The 20,592-nt window shown below is 38.2% G+C and overlaps 1 protein-coding gene across 2 annotated transcripts in view; it reads right to left on the reverse strand.

Annotated features, from left to right (window-relative positions):
- Positions 1 to 20,592, reverse strand: part of LOC150099965 (reversion-inducing cysteine-rich protein with Kazal motifs-like) — a 364,445-nt gene that overhangs the window by 141,394 nt on the left and 202,459 nt on the right. For both annotated transcript variants that reach the window (XM_090402524.1, XM_090402523.1), the window contains exons 14-15: positions 15,636 to 15,815; positions 3,761 to 3,847 (exon numbers count right to left, since the gene is read on the reverse strand). In XM_090402524.1, the coding sequence (XP_090258650.1) occupies positions 3,761 to 3,847; positions 15,636 to 15,815 (267 nt within the window). The remainder of the gene's footprint in view (positions 1 to 3,760; positions 3,848 to 15,635; positions 15,816 to 20,592) is intronic.

The raw sequence follows: 20,592 nt of genomic DNA on the forward strand, positions 1-20,592 counted from the left end.
CCCCCCCCCCCCACCCCCCCCCCCCCCCACCCCCCCCCCCCCCCACCCCCCCCCCCCCCCACCCCCCCCCCCCCCCACCCCCCCCCCCCCCCACCCCCCCCCCCCCCCACCCCCCCCCCCCCCCACCCCCCCCCCCCCCCACCCCCCCCCCCCCCCACCCCCCCCCCCCCCCACCCCCCCCCCCCCCCACCCCCCCCCCCCCCCACCCCCCCCCCCCCCCACCCCCCCCCCCCCCCACCCCCCCCCCCCCCCACCCCCCCCCCCCCCCACCCCCCCCCCCCCCCACCCCCCCCCCCCCCCACCCCCCCCCCCCCCCACCCCCCCCCCCCCCCACCCCCCCCCCCCCCCACCCCCCCCCCCCCCCACCCCCCCCCCCCCCCACCCCCCCCCCCCCCCACCCCCCCCCCCCCCCACCCCCCCCCCCCCCCAATGAAGGCATCAGTGTTTTGGGATGCTAAAGGCATTTTGTTTATTAATTATCTTGAAAAGGATAAAACAGTAACTGGGGAATATTATTCCAATCTTTTAACCAGACTAGATGAAAAAATTTGTGAGAATAAAAAAATCATCTTTCATCAGGACAATGCACCTGTCCACAAAGGTGTTTTGACAATTGGAAAATTAAGGGATCTGCACTAAGAATTGTTGGAACATCCACCCTATTCCCCCAGATTTGGCTTCCTTTGACTACTTCTATCTCTTCCCAAAACTAAAACTCTTTCTCGCTGATCAGTATTTTTCTTCAAATCAAGAGGTGATTGCAGCTGTAGAGGGATATAAACCTGTAGTGGTTCTAACTGAGAACCACTACAGGGATGGGATAATGGCACTGGAGCATCACTGGAATAAATGTATAAGTGATAAGGGAGATTATGTTGAAAAATAAAAATAATTTTGAAATTATAATCGAGGGAAGAAATGGTGTAGGAATTGTGGTGTGTGGCAGAATAAAGGGTGAAGTACTGGACGTGGGTAGAAGGAACGACAGGATCATGCGAATGAAATTGGGTCTTGGAGAAGAGCAGGTGGTCGTATTATGTGTATATGCCCCGCAAGTTGGTTGTACAGCAGAGGAAAAAGATGAGTTCTGGAACGTGTTAGATGAAGAAATGAGGGAATTGGAAGAAAATGAGATGGTGATTGTCGGAGGAGACTTGAACGGGCACATAGGAAGACAGAATAGAGACTGTGAAAGGGTGCATGGTGGCCACGGAGTGGGAATGATGAACCAGGAAGGAGAGAGGGTTGTGGACTTTGCAGTAGCGTTTGATCTGGCAATTGTGAACTCGTTTTTCTTCAAGAGGGAAGAATATTTGATAACATTTAAAAGTGGTAACAACAGCTCACAAATTGACTACATTTTGACTAGAAGAAAACATCTTAAGGTTGTGACAAATTGTAAGGTAATTCCAACAGATCAAGTAGCACAACAACACCGACTGCTGTGCGCAGACTTTAAATTAAGATCGAAGATAAGAACTTCTGGTTGCCATGGGATGAAGACAATTAAGTGGTTTCGCTTAAAAGAAGAGAGTGTGAGGAATCATTTTAGGGAGAGAGTGTTAGAGAGGATTTCGGATGGACTGGAAAGTGTACAAGATTGGTGGAAACATAATTCAAAAGTAATCCTGAGCTGTGCAATCGAGGTGCTTGGTGAGACATCTGGAAAGATTAGAGAGCAGAAGGAGGGTTAGTGGTGGAATAATGATGTACAAGTGGCAGTGACAGCTAAGAGGAAGGCAAAGCAGAAGTGGGATGAGTCAAGAGTGGAAGAGGACAGAGAGGTGTACAAAGAGAGAAAGCAAGAAGCCAAGAGAGTTGTGGCACAGGCGAAGGCCATGGCATATCAAGATCTGTATGATCAATTAGAAACAAAGGAAGGACAGAGAAAAATTTACCAACTAGCGAAATGTAGAAATAAAGCAGCTAAGGACATCTTACATGCGAGGCAGATCAAAGATGCTGAAGGAAGAGTATTATGGAGGGATGTGGACATAAGAAACAGATGGAAAATATACTTTGAGGGACTTCTGAATGAGGAAAATGCAAGGACTCACAGAGGAGATGGGCAGCCTTCTGAGGGGATGGTGCAGAACATCAGTAGAATGGAAGTGACGGAGGCCATGAAGAGGATGAGGAATGGAAAAGCGGTGGGCCCCGACAGAATTCCAGTGGAGGCATGGAAGGCACTGGGGGAAGAGGGAATTGACCTGCTGTGGGACCTGTTCATGAAAGTTTGCCAACAGGAAAATATACCCGAGGAATGGAGGGAGAGTACTCTTGTTCCCATCTACAAGGGTAAAGGGGATGCACAAGACTGTAAAAATTACAGAGGAATAAAGTTGATGTCCCACACAATGAAGATCCTAGAAAGGGTTCTTGATGGTAGATTGAGGGAGGAGGTGGAGATTGCAAAGGAACAATTTGGCTTCATGCCTGGTAGATCAACAACAGATGCTATCTTTGGGTTACGACAGATGATGGAAAAATATCGAGAGAAACAAAGGGAGCTACATCTGGTATTTATTGATCTGGAGAAAGCATACGATAGAGTGCCAAGGCAAGAAGTCTGGAGGTGTCTGAGGGAGAAGAAGGTGCCGGAGAAATATGTCAGGTTGGTGCACGAAATGTACAGAAATGTGAAGACAAGTGTTCGGACCTGTTTGGGACAGACAGAAAGTTTTCAAGTAACAGTTGGCTTGCATCAAGGGTCAGCATTAAGTCCGTTTCTGTTTAATATTGTGATGGAGGTGGTAACAGAGGAGGTGAGAGAAGATGCACCTTGGACAATGCTGTATGCAGATGACATCTTGCTGTGTGTAGATTCAAGAGAAGAAGCGGAAACTAAACTGGAAAGATGGAGAAAAGTACTGGAAGAGAGAGGTATGAGACTGAGCAGAAGTAAGACAGAGTATATGTGTTGCGCAGTGGGCGGTGGCCAGGAGACAGACCTGGAGCTGGAAGGAAATGTCATCAGGAAGGTGAGAGACTTTAGATACTTAGGTTCGACAGTGGAAGAAGATGGAGGAGGTGAGAAGGAAGTGGGATGCAGGATACAAGCAGGTTGGAGGAACTGGAGGGAGATGGCTGGAGTGTTATGTGATAAGAGGGTGCCGATCAATCTGAAAGGCAAAATTTATAGGACAGTAGTGAGGCCAGCTATGACATATGCTATAGAAACTGTGGCCCTGAGGAAAAATAACATTAGCAGGATGGAAGTAGCAGAGATGAGAATGCTTAGGTGGATGTGCGGTGTGACCAGAAAGGATCATCTGAGAAATGACTATGTCAGGGGAACAGTGAAAGTTACGAACTTAGGAGCGAAAATACAGGAGGCAAGGTTGAGATGGTTTGGTCATGTGATGAGGAGAGAGGACGAATATGTGGGAAGAAGGGTCATGCAGATGGATGTGCAAGGAAGGCGGAAGCGTGGGCGGCCAAAGAAGAGATGGAGGGAGCTGGTAGAAGAGGACTTGAAGATGAAGAACTTGGATGTGGTGACAGCCCAAGACAGGAAGGTGTGGAGGAGACTCATAATAAACAGTGACCCCACTTAAGTGGGAGAAGCTGCAGAAGAAGAAGAAGAAGATAAATTTGTTTTTTCATTGTTAGGCCGAGAACGTTTCAGACCACCCTTGTAAGTAGGCCCTGCACACAGATATGATGAACTGTCACAGAAAATATATGATGATGATAATAATGCAATGTGTTAAAATAATCAAAGAAACTGACTTTACCTACAGTAATTTTTTAAACTTACCTGAAATGTACTGACTCTTGGTACAAGAAATATCACCATCAAAACAAAAGCACACATTAGAGCCTTGAGTGAACCTAGAATTATGAGCTGAAAAGAGAAGATATGTTTCAATATCAAATTTAGAAAAGACTCTTACATTTAATGACATTCTTTTTCTTCTTGTAGAATCTAGTCCTATTCTGGTGGTCTCTATTCATATTATTATCAATATTAGACCACCATGAAGTCAAAAGACTCCATTAGTCTAATATGAAGTCTAATGGGAAGTCTCCAGTATCACACATACAACTCATCAAATACAGCTCATCAATATCATATTCATTCTTATGTGTCTTATGTTCATTTTCACAATCAGGCGATGCATTCCATGCACTAACTATCTTCCATGCAATGAACCTGCTCCAATCCCTTTTTCACCTTCTCATTATACAGTTATGAGGAATGATCTCTTGACCTCCTCATTTATACAGCTTTGAAGAATGAAATGAGTCAATGCAACAAATTCCAATACTCCTGGCATTCATAAATACAAGGGTGGTCTGAAAAGTTCTCGGCCTCGACCATAGATGGCAACACTATCGGCAAGTTTTTTTTTTTTTAAGTTGGTACATCTGTCATAAGCATCCATATAAAATTGCAAGTCATTCTATCAAGTAGTTTGCTTAATAAAAAACAAACTCTGAAGCAAAAATTTTGTCTGTATCTCTTGAAATAGATAAAATTGAGTATCATGCAGTTATAAAATTCTTTGTAAAAGAAGGTTTAACGCCAAAAGAAAGTCATTCGAAGTTCATAAAAGTTTATGGGCACTCTTCTCCTTCGTTTCTGACAATTAAGAAATGGGCTCCGAGTTTAAACGTCGCCGTACCAGCCTCGAAGATGATCCATGTGAAGGACATCCAAAAAGTGTTACAATACCAGAAATCATTGATGAAGTGCATAATATGGTATTGGATGACCGGCGAGTCAAAGTGTGTGAAACTGCTGAGCCAATAGGCATTTCAAAAGAATGTGTAGGATATATTTTGCATGAAGAATTGCAAATGAAAAAGCTTTGTGCAAGGTGGGTGCTGCACTTGCTCACAGCAGATCAAACATGCACTCGCATGAAAATCTCTGAACAGTGCTTGGAGAGTTTTAACAAGAATAAAACTGATTTTGGTGGTGTCGATTTATTACTGTGGATGAGACTTGGATTTGCCATTACACATCAGAATCAAAACAGCAATCAGAAGACGGTTGTTCAGAGCCAAAGAAGACAACGGTGATCCCATCAGCAGGAAAGGTCACGACATCAGTGTTTTGGGATGCTAAAGGCATTTTGTTTATTAATTATCTTGAAAAGGGTAAAACAATAAACATGGAATATTATTCCAATCTTTTAACCAGATGAAAAAAATTGTGAGAAAAGATCTGGTTTGCAGAAGAAAAAAATCATCTTTCATCAGAACAATGCACCTGACCACAAAAGTGTTTTGGCAATGGGAAAATTAAGGGATCTGCACTATGAATTGTTGGAACATCCATGCTCTTCCCGAGATTTGGCTCTCTCTGACTTCTATCTCTTCCCAAAACTAAAACTCTTCCTAGCTGGTCAGCATTTTTCTTCGAATCAAGAGATGATTGTAGCTGTAGAGGGGTATTTTGCAGATCTTGCTGAGTACCAGTACAGGGACGAGATAATGGTGCTGGAGCATCAATGGAATAAATGTATTAGGCTTAAGGGAGATTATGTTGAAAAATAAAAATAATTTTGAAATTATAAATTCGTTTTTTCATTGTTAGGCTGAGAACTTTTCAGATCACCCTCGTAAACACAGAAATTTATTTATGACTTATTTTTAACGGTATTAACAACACTAAACAAACTACAATCAAACAATATTTTATTAACTGCTTATATTCAGTTATAAGCAGTTAATAAAACTGCTTATAACTGTCAAATCAGTCAAATTAGCATCATCAGAACACAATGCAGCTTGTATATGCAACAGTCTCCTAAATTTTTGGCAAAGTAATACGACATATTTTTTCAGTTTAGGAGAATTCTTCATAGGCATGGATGACTCAAAAAACAATCTTTCACATCTGTAACGACTTCTAAATAGCATGTTCATTTTCTTCCATCTAATTCTATGTGAAGAGGTGTCCAAAGCATGGTCTGCCAGTCCTGACTCGCCATTATAATAGTAGTGAATATATTTTTTATGTCTTCCAGGATATCAGAGCAACTCCCACATAGCTGTAATTTTTTTTTTTTTTACAAAATTAAAGGGCACCAAAATAGGACTTTAGATTACAATTGTATTGTTTCACTTACTCACTGTCACATATACAAGCTGTGTTGTGCTCTGATGATGTTGATTTGAAATTCAGCAAAATATAAGCAGTTAATAAAACATTATTTGATAAAATAGTTTGTTTGGTGTTGTTAATACTATTAAAAATAAGTCATGAATAACCGTCAACACCAAAGCTTATCTGTTAAACAGGAATTTATTCTTGACTCTATAACAACTCCTACTTATGTAGCTCAAAGCCATGATATTTCTGCATCTATTCCTCTTGACAACTTTATTACACTTATCCCAGATTTTCACCAGACTTAACTACTTCACTTGTTTCCAGGCCCATCCTATTTTATCCCATTCACATGACTTCTCTGCATCTATTCCTGTTTACAATTTTATTACACTTATTCCAGATTTTTCACCAGACTTCGCTACTTCACTTGTTTCCAGGCCCATCCTATTTCTATGACAATTATTCCCCATAACACATGTACCACCACTTCCAGCACCCACATTCTTTATACTTTATCTTGATTTCTATCATAATCCCCTCCTATGTTTCCCTGTTCATCTTACATTCCAGCTCTCAACATTCTTATCTTGCATACCATGTTCCTCTCCAGTCACAATCACTATATCTGCTTTCTTGGTCTTTCGTATATTATTTCTTATTATTCTGCTGCTATGAAACTGTGAAATCTCTCTACAATGCCTTCCATTTACCTATTTGTTGCTTATAATTTCGCCTATTTCATTTTCTTCAGGGCTGGTGGCTTCTCTTTTATCATACTGAAAAATCCCTCTTCTATCCTCCATCTCCCCAACTGTTTTTTTTTCCTTTATTATTATTATCTGATCTCCATGGAGTCAAAGGACTCATCGTGGGAAGTCTATACACTCTCATTAAAAAAGATCACTGAACCCTGCCTTAAATCCATTCACAGTTCCCACACTCACTGCATTTTCACTGCATTGTATTCCACTCACCATTCACTCCTCATGAAAAGAACCTACTTCTCCTGTCCATGTTCACACCAACCTTATACAGCTTCCAAGAATGGCCTTGATGAATTTTATCTATGTTAAAACAATTTCATTTATTATTATTATTATTATTAACATTTGACCTCCATGGAGTCAGAGACTCATCGCAGGAGGTACACACCATTGCACACAATGCTCATCCAACCGTGCTTTAAACTGATTCAATGTGTCTACACCCACAACACACTCAGGCAATGAATTCCATTCACCAACCCTCCATGCAAAGAACCTACTCTTCACACCATCCTTATACAGTTTCCAGCAATGACCTCATGTCCTAGCCCCCCTCCCCATTCTATGAAACTCCATGTCAACGCGATAACAACCCCTGACTAGCTTATATGTCTCAATCATATCCCCCCCCCCCATCTTCCTCCTATTCACAAGGCTCTGCAACTTACATTCTCTCAATCTATCCTCATACTCCACATTCCAAAGACCACCTTTGTGAATCTTCTCTGGACCTTTTCCAATATATCCTCGTCACCATGAAAACCAGGCGACCAAATTTGTGCACAATAATCCATGTGAAGCCTGATTAAGGCCTTATACAATGGTATCATAACCTCTCTATTTCTGCATGTCAGGGTACTCTGCATTACTGCCATTATCCGATGTGACATCTTCACAACTTGTACAATATAGCCCCTGAATTTTAGGTCCTTGTCCACCATTACTCCTAGATCTCTCATCTCTCTACTTCCGTTAAAGTTTCCCCACCAAGTGTATACTTTGCATCCCATTCATTGCTTACCAAATCTCAAAATCTTGTACTTTGCAACATTGAACTGACAGTTCCACTTACCTGCCTATTCATGCAATCTATTCAAGTCCTCTCATAAGGCCATAACATCTGCTTGACTCTGCATCGCTCTCCCCAGTTTTGAACCATCTGCAAACAGCTGCATATCACTAGTTAAACCCATCCCAATATCATTAACATACAAAGTGAACAACAATGGCCCCAAAATTGACCCCTGCAGCACACCACTAGTGACCTTTTTCTTTCAGGATACTGCACCCCCAGATTCAAGTTTCTGATACCTATCTGACAGCCAGTCACTGATTTAACTCAGAAGTCTGTGATCCAATCCCATCTCTTTCAATTTATATAAGAGCTTGTCGTGTGGCAGTCTATCAAAAGCATTTGCAAAATTTAAGTACACCATTGTATATGCATCTCCCCTAACCAAGGTATATGTTATCTTGTTATAGTACATAAGTAAGTTAGTGAAACATTAACTAGAAACTTTCTCAACACTTTAACAGTATCTTTTCGTTGTTATCTAGAATGTTCAGAAAATTATTGGCAAGCAATGTATGATAAATGAGAACTATCTAAATATTAAAAGTGAACTAAATGCTGTGATGGTCAGCTATTTTTTTATTGTTGTTGAGAATGATGTGTGTTTTGCATTAAATCTGAGACATTACATGTTCATACTGAGACAAATAACATGTAGACAGCAAATTTTAAAAAAAAAAAAAACTTGCAGGTAATATGCATGTAGAAAAACATGTAGTATGACATGAAATGATAATTCACCTCAAAATATTTGGTGTGCCTTTTATATCTATATAAAAAACTATTAAAGCATTCATTATGTATATGAGTGAGGTCTAGAAAGATCTGATAACACCTAGAACAAAAATGATATTAAAGCAACTGATATAACCACAAGAAAGAGCACACTAGTAGCAGTTGTGAAGGTAACTTCATCATCGTCATCTGAGCAATTTCGGTATACGCTTTTTATGTCCTGTTCCTGCTCTGTAGAGTCAGTTGATCTTTCTATCTTAATCTTGGGCGTCCATGGTCTCTTCTTCCTGTGGGTTTATATTCTAGTGCTAATTTAGGAATCCTCTTGCTATTCATCCTTTCTATATGGTAGCCAATTTTGTTGGTATTCTTCTGTTTACCCCTATGATTATTGTATGTAATCATTCTCTTATTTCTATGGGTTTTTTTTTTTTAATCTAATCTAATCTAGTGAGGTCCCAGGAGAGGTCTTAGAAATTTCATCTGTGCTGCTTCCAATCTTTGTCTGTTTCTTTGTTTTAGAATCCAAGTTTCACTTCCAAATTTGAGAGATGTTTTAGAGGTTATATTATGTAATCTTAATTGAGTTTCTTTAGTCATTTATTTTCCAAAATTTCTTTTAATTATGCCATTCATTCTATTGCAAATTTGTAGTCTTGATTCCAATTGTGAATCAGTATTGCATTGCAAGATTATATTTCCTAAGTATTTGAATTCTGAAACTTGTTCTATTATTTTATTGTTAACCATAACCACCCAGCCTGGTTGGCTGAGTGGTTAGTGTATCTGCTCTCCAGTCAAGAAGCTGCGAGTTCAAATCCTGCCGTGGGCATGGATGTTTGTGATTGTCTGGAAATACTAGGCAGTGGTGTCCGCCAGTAGATGGCATTGGTGTAGATGATGCAGTTCGCTGTAGTGGATTGAGTGGTGGAGATGGACAGTTGTAGAGTAGGTGCCCTCCCTCGATGAGTCTTTGGACTCCTTGGAGGTGTCATGTAGTAATAATAATAATAATAATAATTATTATTATTATTATTATTTGTTAGTTTAATTCCATCTTTGACAGTTGTTTCCAATTCTTTTAGGATTCTGTTTATATAAACGTTGAATTGGATTAGGAATAAGCTACACTCTTGTCTTGCTCCTTTATTTATAGTTATAGGTTCTGATAATGCTACATCTGCAAATTTGATGCAAATTTTTGGTTCTCTGTATAGACTTTTTATTGCTTTAATTAAATGAGGAGATATTTTATCATCTTGTAATATTTTCCAGAGTAGCTTTCGATTCAAGGTATCATACGCCTTTTCATAGTCAATAAATAGAAGAAAAGTGGACAAGTAAAATTCTTTTCTCTATGATCGGTTGCATTGTGAAAGAGGCTTCTGTGCATCCTCTCCCTCATCTAAAACCATACTTACTGAAGGTAACTTATATTCTTAAATCCTCATATGTTGATTTTTTTTTTTACAAAATAAACTGATGTAATAAAAAATAACTAACACTGGGTTATAATAATTAATAGGTTGTAATAATTATTTAATAAACCTATCAGTTTTGCCACTTAAGCTAGTGGCTTCATCTGGGTTAGGATGAACACACAAATATACAACAAGCATTAAATATGAATCATAACTAAAAACACTGAATGTGTAGGAACTGTTACACAAAAATACAAGTAAAACAGAAACGCATGGAAGCTGGCACATGGTCAGTCATTGTTCAGTAGGTGTACCTGATAGTTTGCCAGAAAGGTCTGGCATTCCATTTCTTCCACACTCACCAGAACATTGAATGGGACAAGAGCTCCATGCTGTACATAGAAGACAACTTCAGTGCCTGGAATATCAAAGAGGCTAATGGTAATCCACTCACAAGGCACTCTTAACAGAAACAAAAGGGATGATTTTGTGTGACATTTAGAAGTCACTTATTAGATCTTTAAATGCATTGAACTTTAATTTTTCTGCAAACTATTGGGTACACCCTGAACAATGACTAACCATGAGCCAGCTTTCATATGTTTCTGTTTTACTTGTATTTTTGTGTAACAGTTCATACATATTTGGTGTTTATAGTTACATAATAATTCCTATTAAATGCTTGTATATTTGTGTGTGGGGTGCTTAAGGGTCAAAGCTGTATAACTGAGAGGAGACCTCCAAATAGCCTTTAAAGGAATGTGGAGAACCAACCAGGGCTTCTGACCTAATGTCCAATCCTCACCTTCTCATGGTGCACCCTGTTGGGTATTACCTGGATACTGAACGAACGAGGATGGGCTGGCAATTTGGGATTTAGCCGACCAAATTGTATTCTTACTGGCTTAAACCAATATAGAAAATGATGGTACAACATGACAAAATTTCATGCCAGCTGGTGCGTTGCCCGGTTAAACAAGGCCCCCATTGTTTTCGCCAGGGAACCAGGGTGAAAAGCGAAAAGTCAGCTACTGGAACAAATCTGAAAACACACCCCAACTCAACATCACCAGAGTTAAAGATCGGTACTATCAACATAAGAAGCCTGAATGGCAAAAAAATGGAGCTAGCTGAAGAATTAGATAAGTACCAGATCGACATAATAGGGGTGACTGAAATAAAAAAGACAAAAACTGGTGAGATCTTTCTGAGCAATAAATACAAAATATTATATTCAGCAATGACGATCAAGGAAAAGAAGTGGTAGCCATAGTATTCAACACTAAATATGAGGCTAATCTTCTTGAATGGCAGGCAGTCTCAAGTAGAGTGATGTGGGCAAATATCAGAATGGGGAACTGGACAATGAGACTTATTTGTGCCTATGGTCCCACAGAAGGCTCTACTAAGGTAGAAATGGAGGAATTTTTTGAGGCTCTAGAAAAAGCTACTGCCACAATGAAAAAGGAAAATTTGGTTCTTGTTGGGGAATCTAAATAGCAGAGTAGGAAGTGATTGTCAGACATACTAAATGTTTTGGGAAAATTTGGAGAAAAGAGCAAAGTTAATAATAATGGCAAATACCTGTTGGATTTCTGCTCAGGACATGGACTGGTTATTACTAACACCATGTTCCAACATAAAAATGTGCACAGATTCACATGGAGAGAAGAGGCAAGGAATAAGAAAAGTCTCATTGACTATGTTATTGTTGATAGTGATGTTATTTATTTTTTAACGGTATATATTGGAACACAGTAAAATAAGTAAATAATTAATTTATTAACTTATTGCTGATATTTCGCTGGTGTTATAACCATCATCTTCAGAGCACAAAAACACAGTTTGTCACAATACGTGAGACTATAACAACATGGTGTAATCAACGGACTAGTTAAACAAATTTGTAGCAGCAACACAAAGACTAGAGTCCTGATTTTGGTGCCCTCTATCTGAAAAAAAAAAAAAATGCAGCTATCACATAAGACTAGAGTCCTAAACAGAGAGAAAAACCGGTACTAGTTTTTTCTTAAGATGACTGTCTCCCAGATTTTAGGCAAATTTATACAGCCATTTGTTGAGAGTTGGAGTGTGTTTTAGGGCTTCTATTGCCTCTAAGAACAATCTCTAAGAACAAGAAGACCTGAAACACACTCCAAATCTTAACAAATATGGCTCTATAAATTTGCATAAAATCTGGGAGACAGTCATCTTAAGAAAAAACTAGTACCGGTTTTTTTCTCTGTTTAGGACTCTAAACAGAGAAAACTAGTTAAACAAAAGTCATGGGAGGACTTTGGCAAGAACATATAAAATAAATATCAAGAAGGTGGTAAGATATTCTGGAGGTTGTTGAAGAAGCGTAGAAATGGAGGAAAGAGTGCTGTAAAAGGAGATAGAGATCATAAAGGTGACATGAAAACAAGAGAAAAAGATATCCTTGAAGTATGGAGTAATTACTTCGAAAAATTGCTAAATGAAACATGCAGTGATAGCACAGTGGTAAAAAACACTCAACAGGCATACAGTCAGGAATACATATCCATACTTGAAGTAGAAAAAGCTTGAAATGTTGAAAGGCAGCAGGAATAGATGATATTCGACAAAGGGACAAATTCCCGATGATTGGAGTAGAGCTCTCATAGTACCCATATATAAAAAGGGAAATTAAACTGAATGTGAGAATTACAGAGGTATATCCCTATTCAGTGTTCCTGGTAAGATATATGCAAGTATACTTGAGAAACGGTTGAGAGGAATTGTAGAAGAAAAGCTTGGTGCAGAACAAGCTGGATTCAGGTCAAATAGAGGTTGTCAGGATCAGATCTTCACTTTATGACAAATAGTTGAGAAAGCATGGGAATATAACAAAGATCTGTATTTAAGTTTTGTCGATCTGGACAATGTGCCAAGAGAGAAGCTATTCGATACACTACAGTTATATGGTGTCAATGCGGCATTATATCAAGCAATACTTAGTCTTTATTCGAGTTGTAAGTCGGCAGTTAGAATTGAAGGAAGTATGAGAAGATGGTTTAATGTTAAATCTGGTGTGAGACAAGGATCTACATTATCTCCTCTGTTATTCATTATCTATATGGATCACATTCTGAAGGAAAGTGGTATTAAAAATGATATCAGAATTGGAGATGTTAATGTCAGCTCTTTGCTTTATGCAGACGATGTTATACTTTTAAATAAATCCGCTACAAGTTTGGAAGATTCCCTGACTAAATTGAATAACTGTTGTAATAGCTATGATATGAAGGTCAGAATTAGAAAGACAAAGACAATGAAAATAGGTAGAATTGGTGAAAATGTCAACTGCGTTGTGAACGAGGAACCTGTGGAACAAGTAAAACATTTCAGCTACTTAGGCATAATTTTTACTGAAGACGGTAAATTAAATATGGAAATAGACAACAGAATCAACAAAGCTGGTATGGTAGGAAGTCAATTGAATAAATTCATATGGAATAAGAGAGAAATTAGTCGGAACACCAAATTAGCTGTAACAAGACAGTGTTCAAACCAATTTTAACTTATGGATCTGAGAGCTGGGTTAGAAGTAAAACACTTGACCAAAGATTAGAGACCGCAGATATGAGAGTCCTGAGAAAGATTAGAGGTATGAACAGATGGCATCAATGGCAATATCATATTAATAACGAGGATATTAGGAAAGAACTTGACATTGTCAGCATCCAGGAATGTGTTATGAAGCTAATCTCAGGTGGTATGGTCACTTAAACAGAATGGGCGAGGAAAGATTAGCAAAACAAGTGTTCTCTGCCAGGTTGGCAGAAAAACGATCCAGACGAAGACCAAGATATAGGTGGATTGATATGGTACAAAGTGACGATAGAAATGTAAGATCTGATAATGCTGGAGTCTTGACAAGTAACAGACTGATTTGGAGGAAAATTGTAGATAGGAAGTTAGTAATGACGTAAATTTTTCATGTAGTACTATCATATCCTGTACACGCCTTGAGGGTACATGTCAGGAATTTGATGATGATGATGATGATGATATTTGTGTGTTCATCCTAACCCAGACGAAGCCACTAGCTTAAGTGGCAAAACTAGTAGACGTAACAGTAGGGAGCAATATCCTGGAAGCTAGTGGTGCATCAGGGGTCTGTTTTAGGGTTAACCTGTATGTTAACAACATAGGCGAAGATTTGGATGGGGATATTCAGTTGTTTGCAGATGATGCAAAATTGGGACGAGTTATGAAGAGCAGAAAAGATGTTGCCTTACAAGAAGACTTGAAAAAATTGAGTGAATGGACATGGAAATAGGGATGCAAGTTCAATGTTGCAAAATGTAAGGTCTTAAATTTTGGAAAACAAAGATGGGATGTAGAATTTATGCTTTGTGGGGATATATTGTTGGAGGTGGAAGAAATAAGATATCGTGCAGTGGACAAGGATCTGAAATTTAGGGGACACATTACCAAATTGTGAGGATAACACAAAGAATTCTGGGAATGATGCAGAGGACACTGACTTATAGAAGGAGATTCTTGTTCCATTGTATGAGGCTTTGATTAGGCTACACATGGACTACTGTGAACAGATTTGGTCACCTGGTTTTCAAAAGGATGAAGAGATGTTGGAAAGGGTCCAGAAGCAACTGACTAAGGTAGTTTCTAATCTCTGGAATGTTGAATATAAGGAAAGGTTGAGAAGATGCAATTTACAGAGGCTAGTGGATAGGAGGAAAAGGGGTGATATGATAGACTTACAAGTTAGTAAGAAGATGTTATAGGATCAATGTTGGAAAGGTTTTACAGAAAATGGTGGGAGATCAGGGAAGAACCAGAGTCATCCCTTGAAGCTGTATAAGGAGGGTGTGAGCAGGGGAGTGAGAAACAGGTTTTTTTCCATGCAGAATTGTGAATGATTGGAATGCCTTGCCTGAGAAGGTGGTGTCTACAGAGAATTTAAGGTGCAGTATAATCAGCTGTGTGTATGACAAAAGGACCTTCTAGATGTGTCTTTTACTCCATGGGGTTTTGGGATAATAATAATTAAATAATTATCAAAACCATATAAACCCAGTGTTAGTTATTTTTTATTACATCCTCGTATGTTATTTCTTGTGTTTATATCAGTTGTTTTAATATCATTATTATTCTAGGTGTTTATCAGAACTTTCCAGATCCCCCTCCCTTGTACTGTGTGTGTGTGTGTATTTTGCTTAAAATTTTTTTTCTAAGTTTCTACTTGAAGATGACAATCTGATACAGTGCTCTGAAAATAGTCAGAGATTTAGAGGAAAATGGAAGGATGACAGTGGTCAGTTTGTTGAGAAGCACTTACAAAAATACCTATAGAAAATACATAATGCAGAAACATCATGCTCAAGATGCATCTTTTTCTGCATGAGAAGCTGGTGATCAACAATTAGTCCTCAGGGAAATTGTTATATATGGAAGGCTCTTACAAAGAATGGAGATAAATAGAAAAAATAAAAAAAAGTAAAATATCTTTTACCTCAGAAGATAACACACTACTTTCTCTTATGCTTTAAAAGAAACATTTATAAAAATGAAGACAAATTTTATCTACTTACCTATTGTCTTTCCATCAACAGTGCAGTTTGCAGTTGCACAAGGCTGGTTTTCACAGTCTTCCAATAACCCATGCTGGTCACAATAGCAAACTTTATGGCAGTGAGGAGCAGTTTCATTAGGAATTCGTACATAAGATTCCTTTGGAACAATTAACTTAGACATTTCTCCCATTCGGCATCCTAAAACAGAGTGAGAAACTATAATCTAACTATAATCTAAAATTATTACTTCCAATGTAATTGGTAATTTTAAGACATAACATGGCATACAGTTATTATAATAGGAGATGTGAATATTTGGAAATGCAGAATAGATACACATCAGGGCATATTGTTAAAAACAATGACATATAGAATTCAACTAATTAACTGAAAGGTTAAACCAAGCCAACCAGCACAGGATGTAACATCGTCTATACTGATTTGTCCTGTCAAGTCAACATTGAAAGGCATCAGGAAAATACTGTTGAGATTATCATGTTTTTATTCCTTACCAGAAGATTCTTCAAAAAGGTTAAAGAGAATCAAATTAAATAGACTACCAATGAAATCAATGCATGCTACATCCAGTAGTCACATTTTCCAAACAGGAAAAAAAAAAAAAGATAATTAGCCAATTAGCCTCATTCAAAAAAAATTCTGCTGTATTTCCATATGCTAGTTCCATAAATAAGTTTAATCAGGAAGTTCAACAACTATTGGTATAGCAAAACACTAACACAAAGCAAGATGATTTAGAATCTATCAGAATATGGAATTTTGAAAAATAGGAAAAATGAAACAAAGGTCTTACACAAGGGATTTAGCTGCACTCTTGCAGCTTCAAAAATTCCTTCTGCCCACATTATGGTAGAAATTAATTCCACCATAAAAGGATTACCAGAAGGAAGCACACAATATTAAATGGAAAGCTTCAATACTACTCAAAAATGCTAGATTGATTGATGTTTTATGGTGCAAGGATGGCTATGGTCTTACTGCACCAGTAAAATATCATAGCAGTATACAAGTTAAAAAATAGTGCAAATGGCATAAATGGATATTGATAAAATCCATATAAATGTAGTTCTAAATAGAAAGGTATAAAAACAGTATAAAAAACATGGATAAAAAGCAGGGTGTAAAATAATCTCTGAAAAAAAGTGTAAAAAGTTCATAAAACAAATAAAAACAAGGTAGTAAAAGGATATATACAAGAAATAACATTGTATAAATAAGAATAATGTAGACATTCTATATACAGTAAAAGATATTGTCTATAAAAATTTAAAAACAAAAACTTTGTTGAGTCCGATAAAATCTACCTCAGAATAGAGCTCAGAAAGATTGTGAATACAATAATGACGGCACTCATGAAATGAGGGCAGTCAATTAAAATATGACTGATAGTTAGTCTAGCATTACACAATTCACACAAAGGCATGTCATCATCCCTCAATAGGAAGGAGTGTGTGTGAGATGACTATGGCCTATGTGGAATTGAACAAGAACAACTTCTTCTGTTCAAACCCTGCACAGACTAGACCACAATAATTTAATTTCAAACTTAATTTGGTCAAACTTATTATTATTATTAGTCTCTCAATTCCAAAATGATTGCCACTGGGATAAAAATTTGTGTCTGATAATCTGCCAATAATGAGTATATGGTACAGGCAGATGCTTTAGAAACAAGCTGACCAAGCTACAGTATCTGCAGCCTTGTTGCTCTAGATCTGAATGTGGCCTGGAATCCAACAGAAGCATACATAGTTTCCATAACTGAGAGAGGATGTGTTGGATTCAAGAGAGTCAAATCCTGAAAATTTTTGTAGCTATAGACTTTTTATTGTCTGAAGAGAACTTTGCAAGTATGAATATATTATGCATCTTTGTTAACAATGCAGTCTGGTGTATTTCAATGCAAGCTCTAATTGCATACAGCTCACCTGTAAAGTTGTTACCCTCTAGTCGAATTTGTGCAGCAAATCCTAGTAGTGGAAAAGACAGCAGAAGATCCCATTTGTTTCTCCAATTTTTGGACTGAATATCAAAATGCTCCAGTTGCAATATTTATGGCTTGATAGTGTCTAGCCATCACATAGAGAGAATAATATAAAAATAATAAAATCAAAAAGAAAAACAAGTAAAATGCAAGATTTAAAAATAAGCATATAGCGATCAGAGAATATAAAAAAATTTAAATATTAGAAGAATTAGATATTTATAGTTTAAATGAAAAGATTAAAGAATTATTACTATTACTTCCAAAAATATGGGAAACACTAATACTTTGAGATCCCAGTTTACATCCTAGGCTGCCAACAGGTGTCCATAGAGGGCGCTCTATCTAGTTAGGACTGGAGTCTTTCATCCTCATGTTTTAGTTAGTTTTGTGCTACCTTTGTGTGTGTGTGTGTGTGTGTTACAAGTCTCATTTTGTACTCCCTGACAATGTCTCTGTAACTGAGACGAAATATTGGAAGCATTAAACACTACTTTTAATCATTTCCTAGTGCTGTTTCACTAACTTTTATCATGAATTATTATTATAATTTATTATTCAGGATCCCATGGAGTAAATGAGACTAATCCAGAAGGCCCGCCTCTGGCAACACAATCTTGCGAATTGCACCTTAAATTCATTTGCTCTCTTCACTCTCACCATTCTCTCAGGTAATTCATTGCACATTCCAACTTCTTCCCATGCAAAAATCTACTACTATTAGTCACCATTCTCTTGCACAATTTTAAGTAATATGGTCCCTTGTTTATTCATTCCTTACTCTACCATATGAAAAATGCCTTCACTGTCAATCTGGTAAATCTCTCAACAACTTAAATGCCTCAATTAAGTTATCCCCTTCATCTTCTTTCCACCAAAGAGCAGATCATCATAAAGAATTTCTTGTGGTCCAGATATCAGTTTTGTTAATTGCTTTTGTACCTGCTAAAGCTGTTATCATTCTAATGAATCCTGGTGACCAGATATGAGTACAGTAATCTTGATGCTGTGATCTGAATAGAGCCTTAAACAATAGAACAACTATTGGCTTATCTTGCTAGTCAACATCATTTTCAGTATTGTAACAATCCACTGGGTTGAATTTACCCCTTGCAATGTCTCCAGAACTTTAAACTTCTGTCCAAGATTCCTTGCTTCCTCTACCTCTTCTAGGGTAGTTGCATAACAGAGTATGTAGCCTTCTACTTGTGGATCCCAAATTCACTTAGCTGCATAAACACGACATCCTCATTTATTTGCCCACTTCACCAGCTTATTCTAATCCTGATATACCATTACTTATAATCTTTCCTAGCTTCACATCATTAAAAAACAGAATTTCTCCTTGCAGTTCAGTGACAGTATCACTCACATAAAGGGGAAATGGTGATGGACTTACTACTGAGTCTTGTGGAACCCAAATGCAATTTTCTTTCTCCCTAACAGTGCTCCCTGTACAAATTCTTTGATATCTGTTAGGCAGCTAATTTCCAATCCACCAATCTGATATCTAAATCTTACCCATATCTTCTTCTTTTTTAACCTCTTTCCATCCACTGCTGGATATAGGCCTCTCCCAATAACTTCCAGTTCTCTTTGTTTTTAGCCAATGTCCACCATCTTGTTTTTTGGTGACCTTTCCTTAAGTTTTCTTTATATCAGTGCTTAATTTTATCCACCTCTTATCTAGCAGTCTACTAATATGGCCAGCCTATCTCCATTTGCATGCTTAACAACACTTCACACATCATCTACTTTATCTCAATAATTCTAGTAATTCTTATTCTATCTTCTAGATTTAGAGTGTGGTTAGCAAGAGTGGGAGGACTTGATTTTTCGCTTGGAGAGTGGTGAATAAACGGAATAGATTGCCAGAGTCAGTTGTGAGTGCTTTGACTGTCAATGCTTTCAAGGAGAGGTATGAGAGATATTGTGTTGATAGTTTGGGTGTCCCATGATGAGTCTTATGAGACTCCATGAGACTGCATGGAGGTGCCATTACAATAATAATAATATCCCGTTTTGTTATGTGGAGCATTCTTCTCTCCAAGGCAAGATGCAACTTGTCTTAATGTGTTTTAGTTGTTGCTCATGTCTCACTTCAATAGGTAAACACAGGAATAATAATAATAATAATAATAATATTATTATTATTATTGTTCCGGGCAACTCCAAGGAGTTGACAGACTCATCGAGGGAGGCCCTAACATCATGTCAAGAACAACTATTCGACATTCACACAGCATCTATCATACCTTGCCTTGAACACATTCATGGTCGTAGCACCCACAACAGACTCTGGAAGCTTATTCTACTCATTCACTACTCTCCAAGTAAAAAACCTAGCTCTAACACCCTTGTCAACCACGTTCTTTCCCAGCTTCCATTCGTGGCCCCTAGTCCTCCCACCACCAGTCATATTTTCAAAAATATCTTCTGGATCAATCTTAAAGAAACCCTTCAGTAATTTGAATGTCTCAATCATATCACCCCTCCTTCGCCTATCGAACAATTTCTGCAACCCACAAATCTTCAACCTATTCTCATAAGGTTCATTCCACAGACCTGCTATCATCTTGGTCACTCATCTCTGGATCCTCTCCACTTCCTCCCCATCACGAAGAAACCCTGGTGCACATAACTGGGCACAGTAGTCCACATGGGGTCTTATCAAGGCTCGATACAGAGGAACAACAACTTGTTTGTCTCTGCATGTTAAAGTATTTTTCAGAAGCCAAGTAATTTGGTGAGCTGTTTTAGTCACTTTTGCAATGTGCCTCCTAAACTTCAATTCCCTATCCATAACCTTACACTTTGGCACATTAAATTGACATCCATTTTTCCTAGCCCCAGTCCTCCAAACTATCCAAATCATCCTGTAAAATTTTGACATCCTGTGCACTCATAATTGCTCTACCCAACTTTGCATCATCAGCAAACAAGTGAACACTTCCTCTCAAATCCTTTCCTATA

The sequence above is a fragment of the Typopeltis vanoorti genome, chromosome 13, assembly GCF_054136105.1.
Source record: "Typopeltis vanoorti isolate ZY-2024b chromosome 13, IOZ_Tvanoo_1.0, whole genome shotgun sequence".
NCBI classification, from domain to species: Eukaryota; Metazoa; Arthropoda; class Arachnida; order Uropygi; family Thelyphonidae; genus Typopeltis; species Typopeltis vanoorti.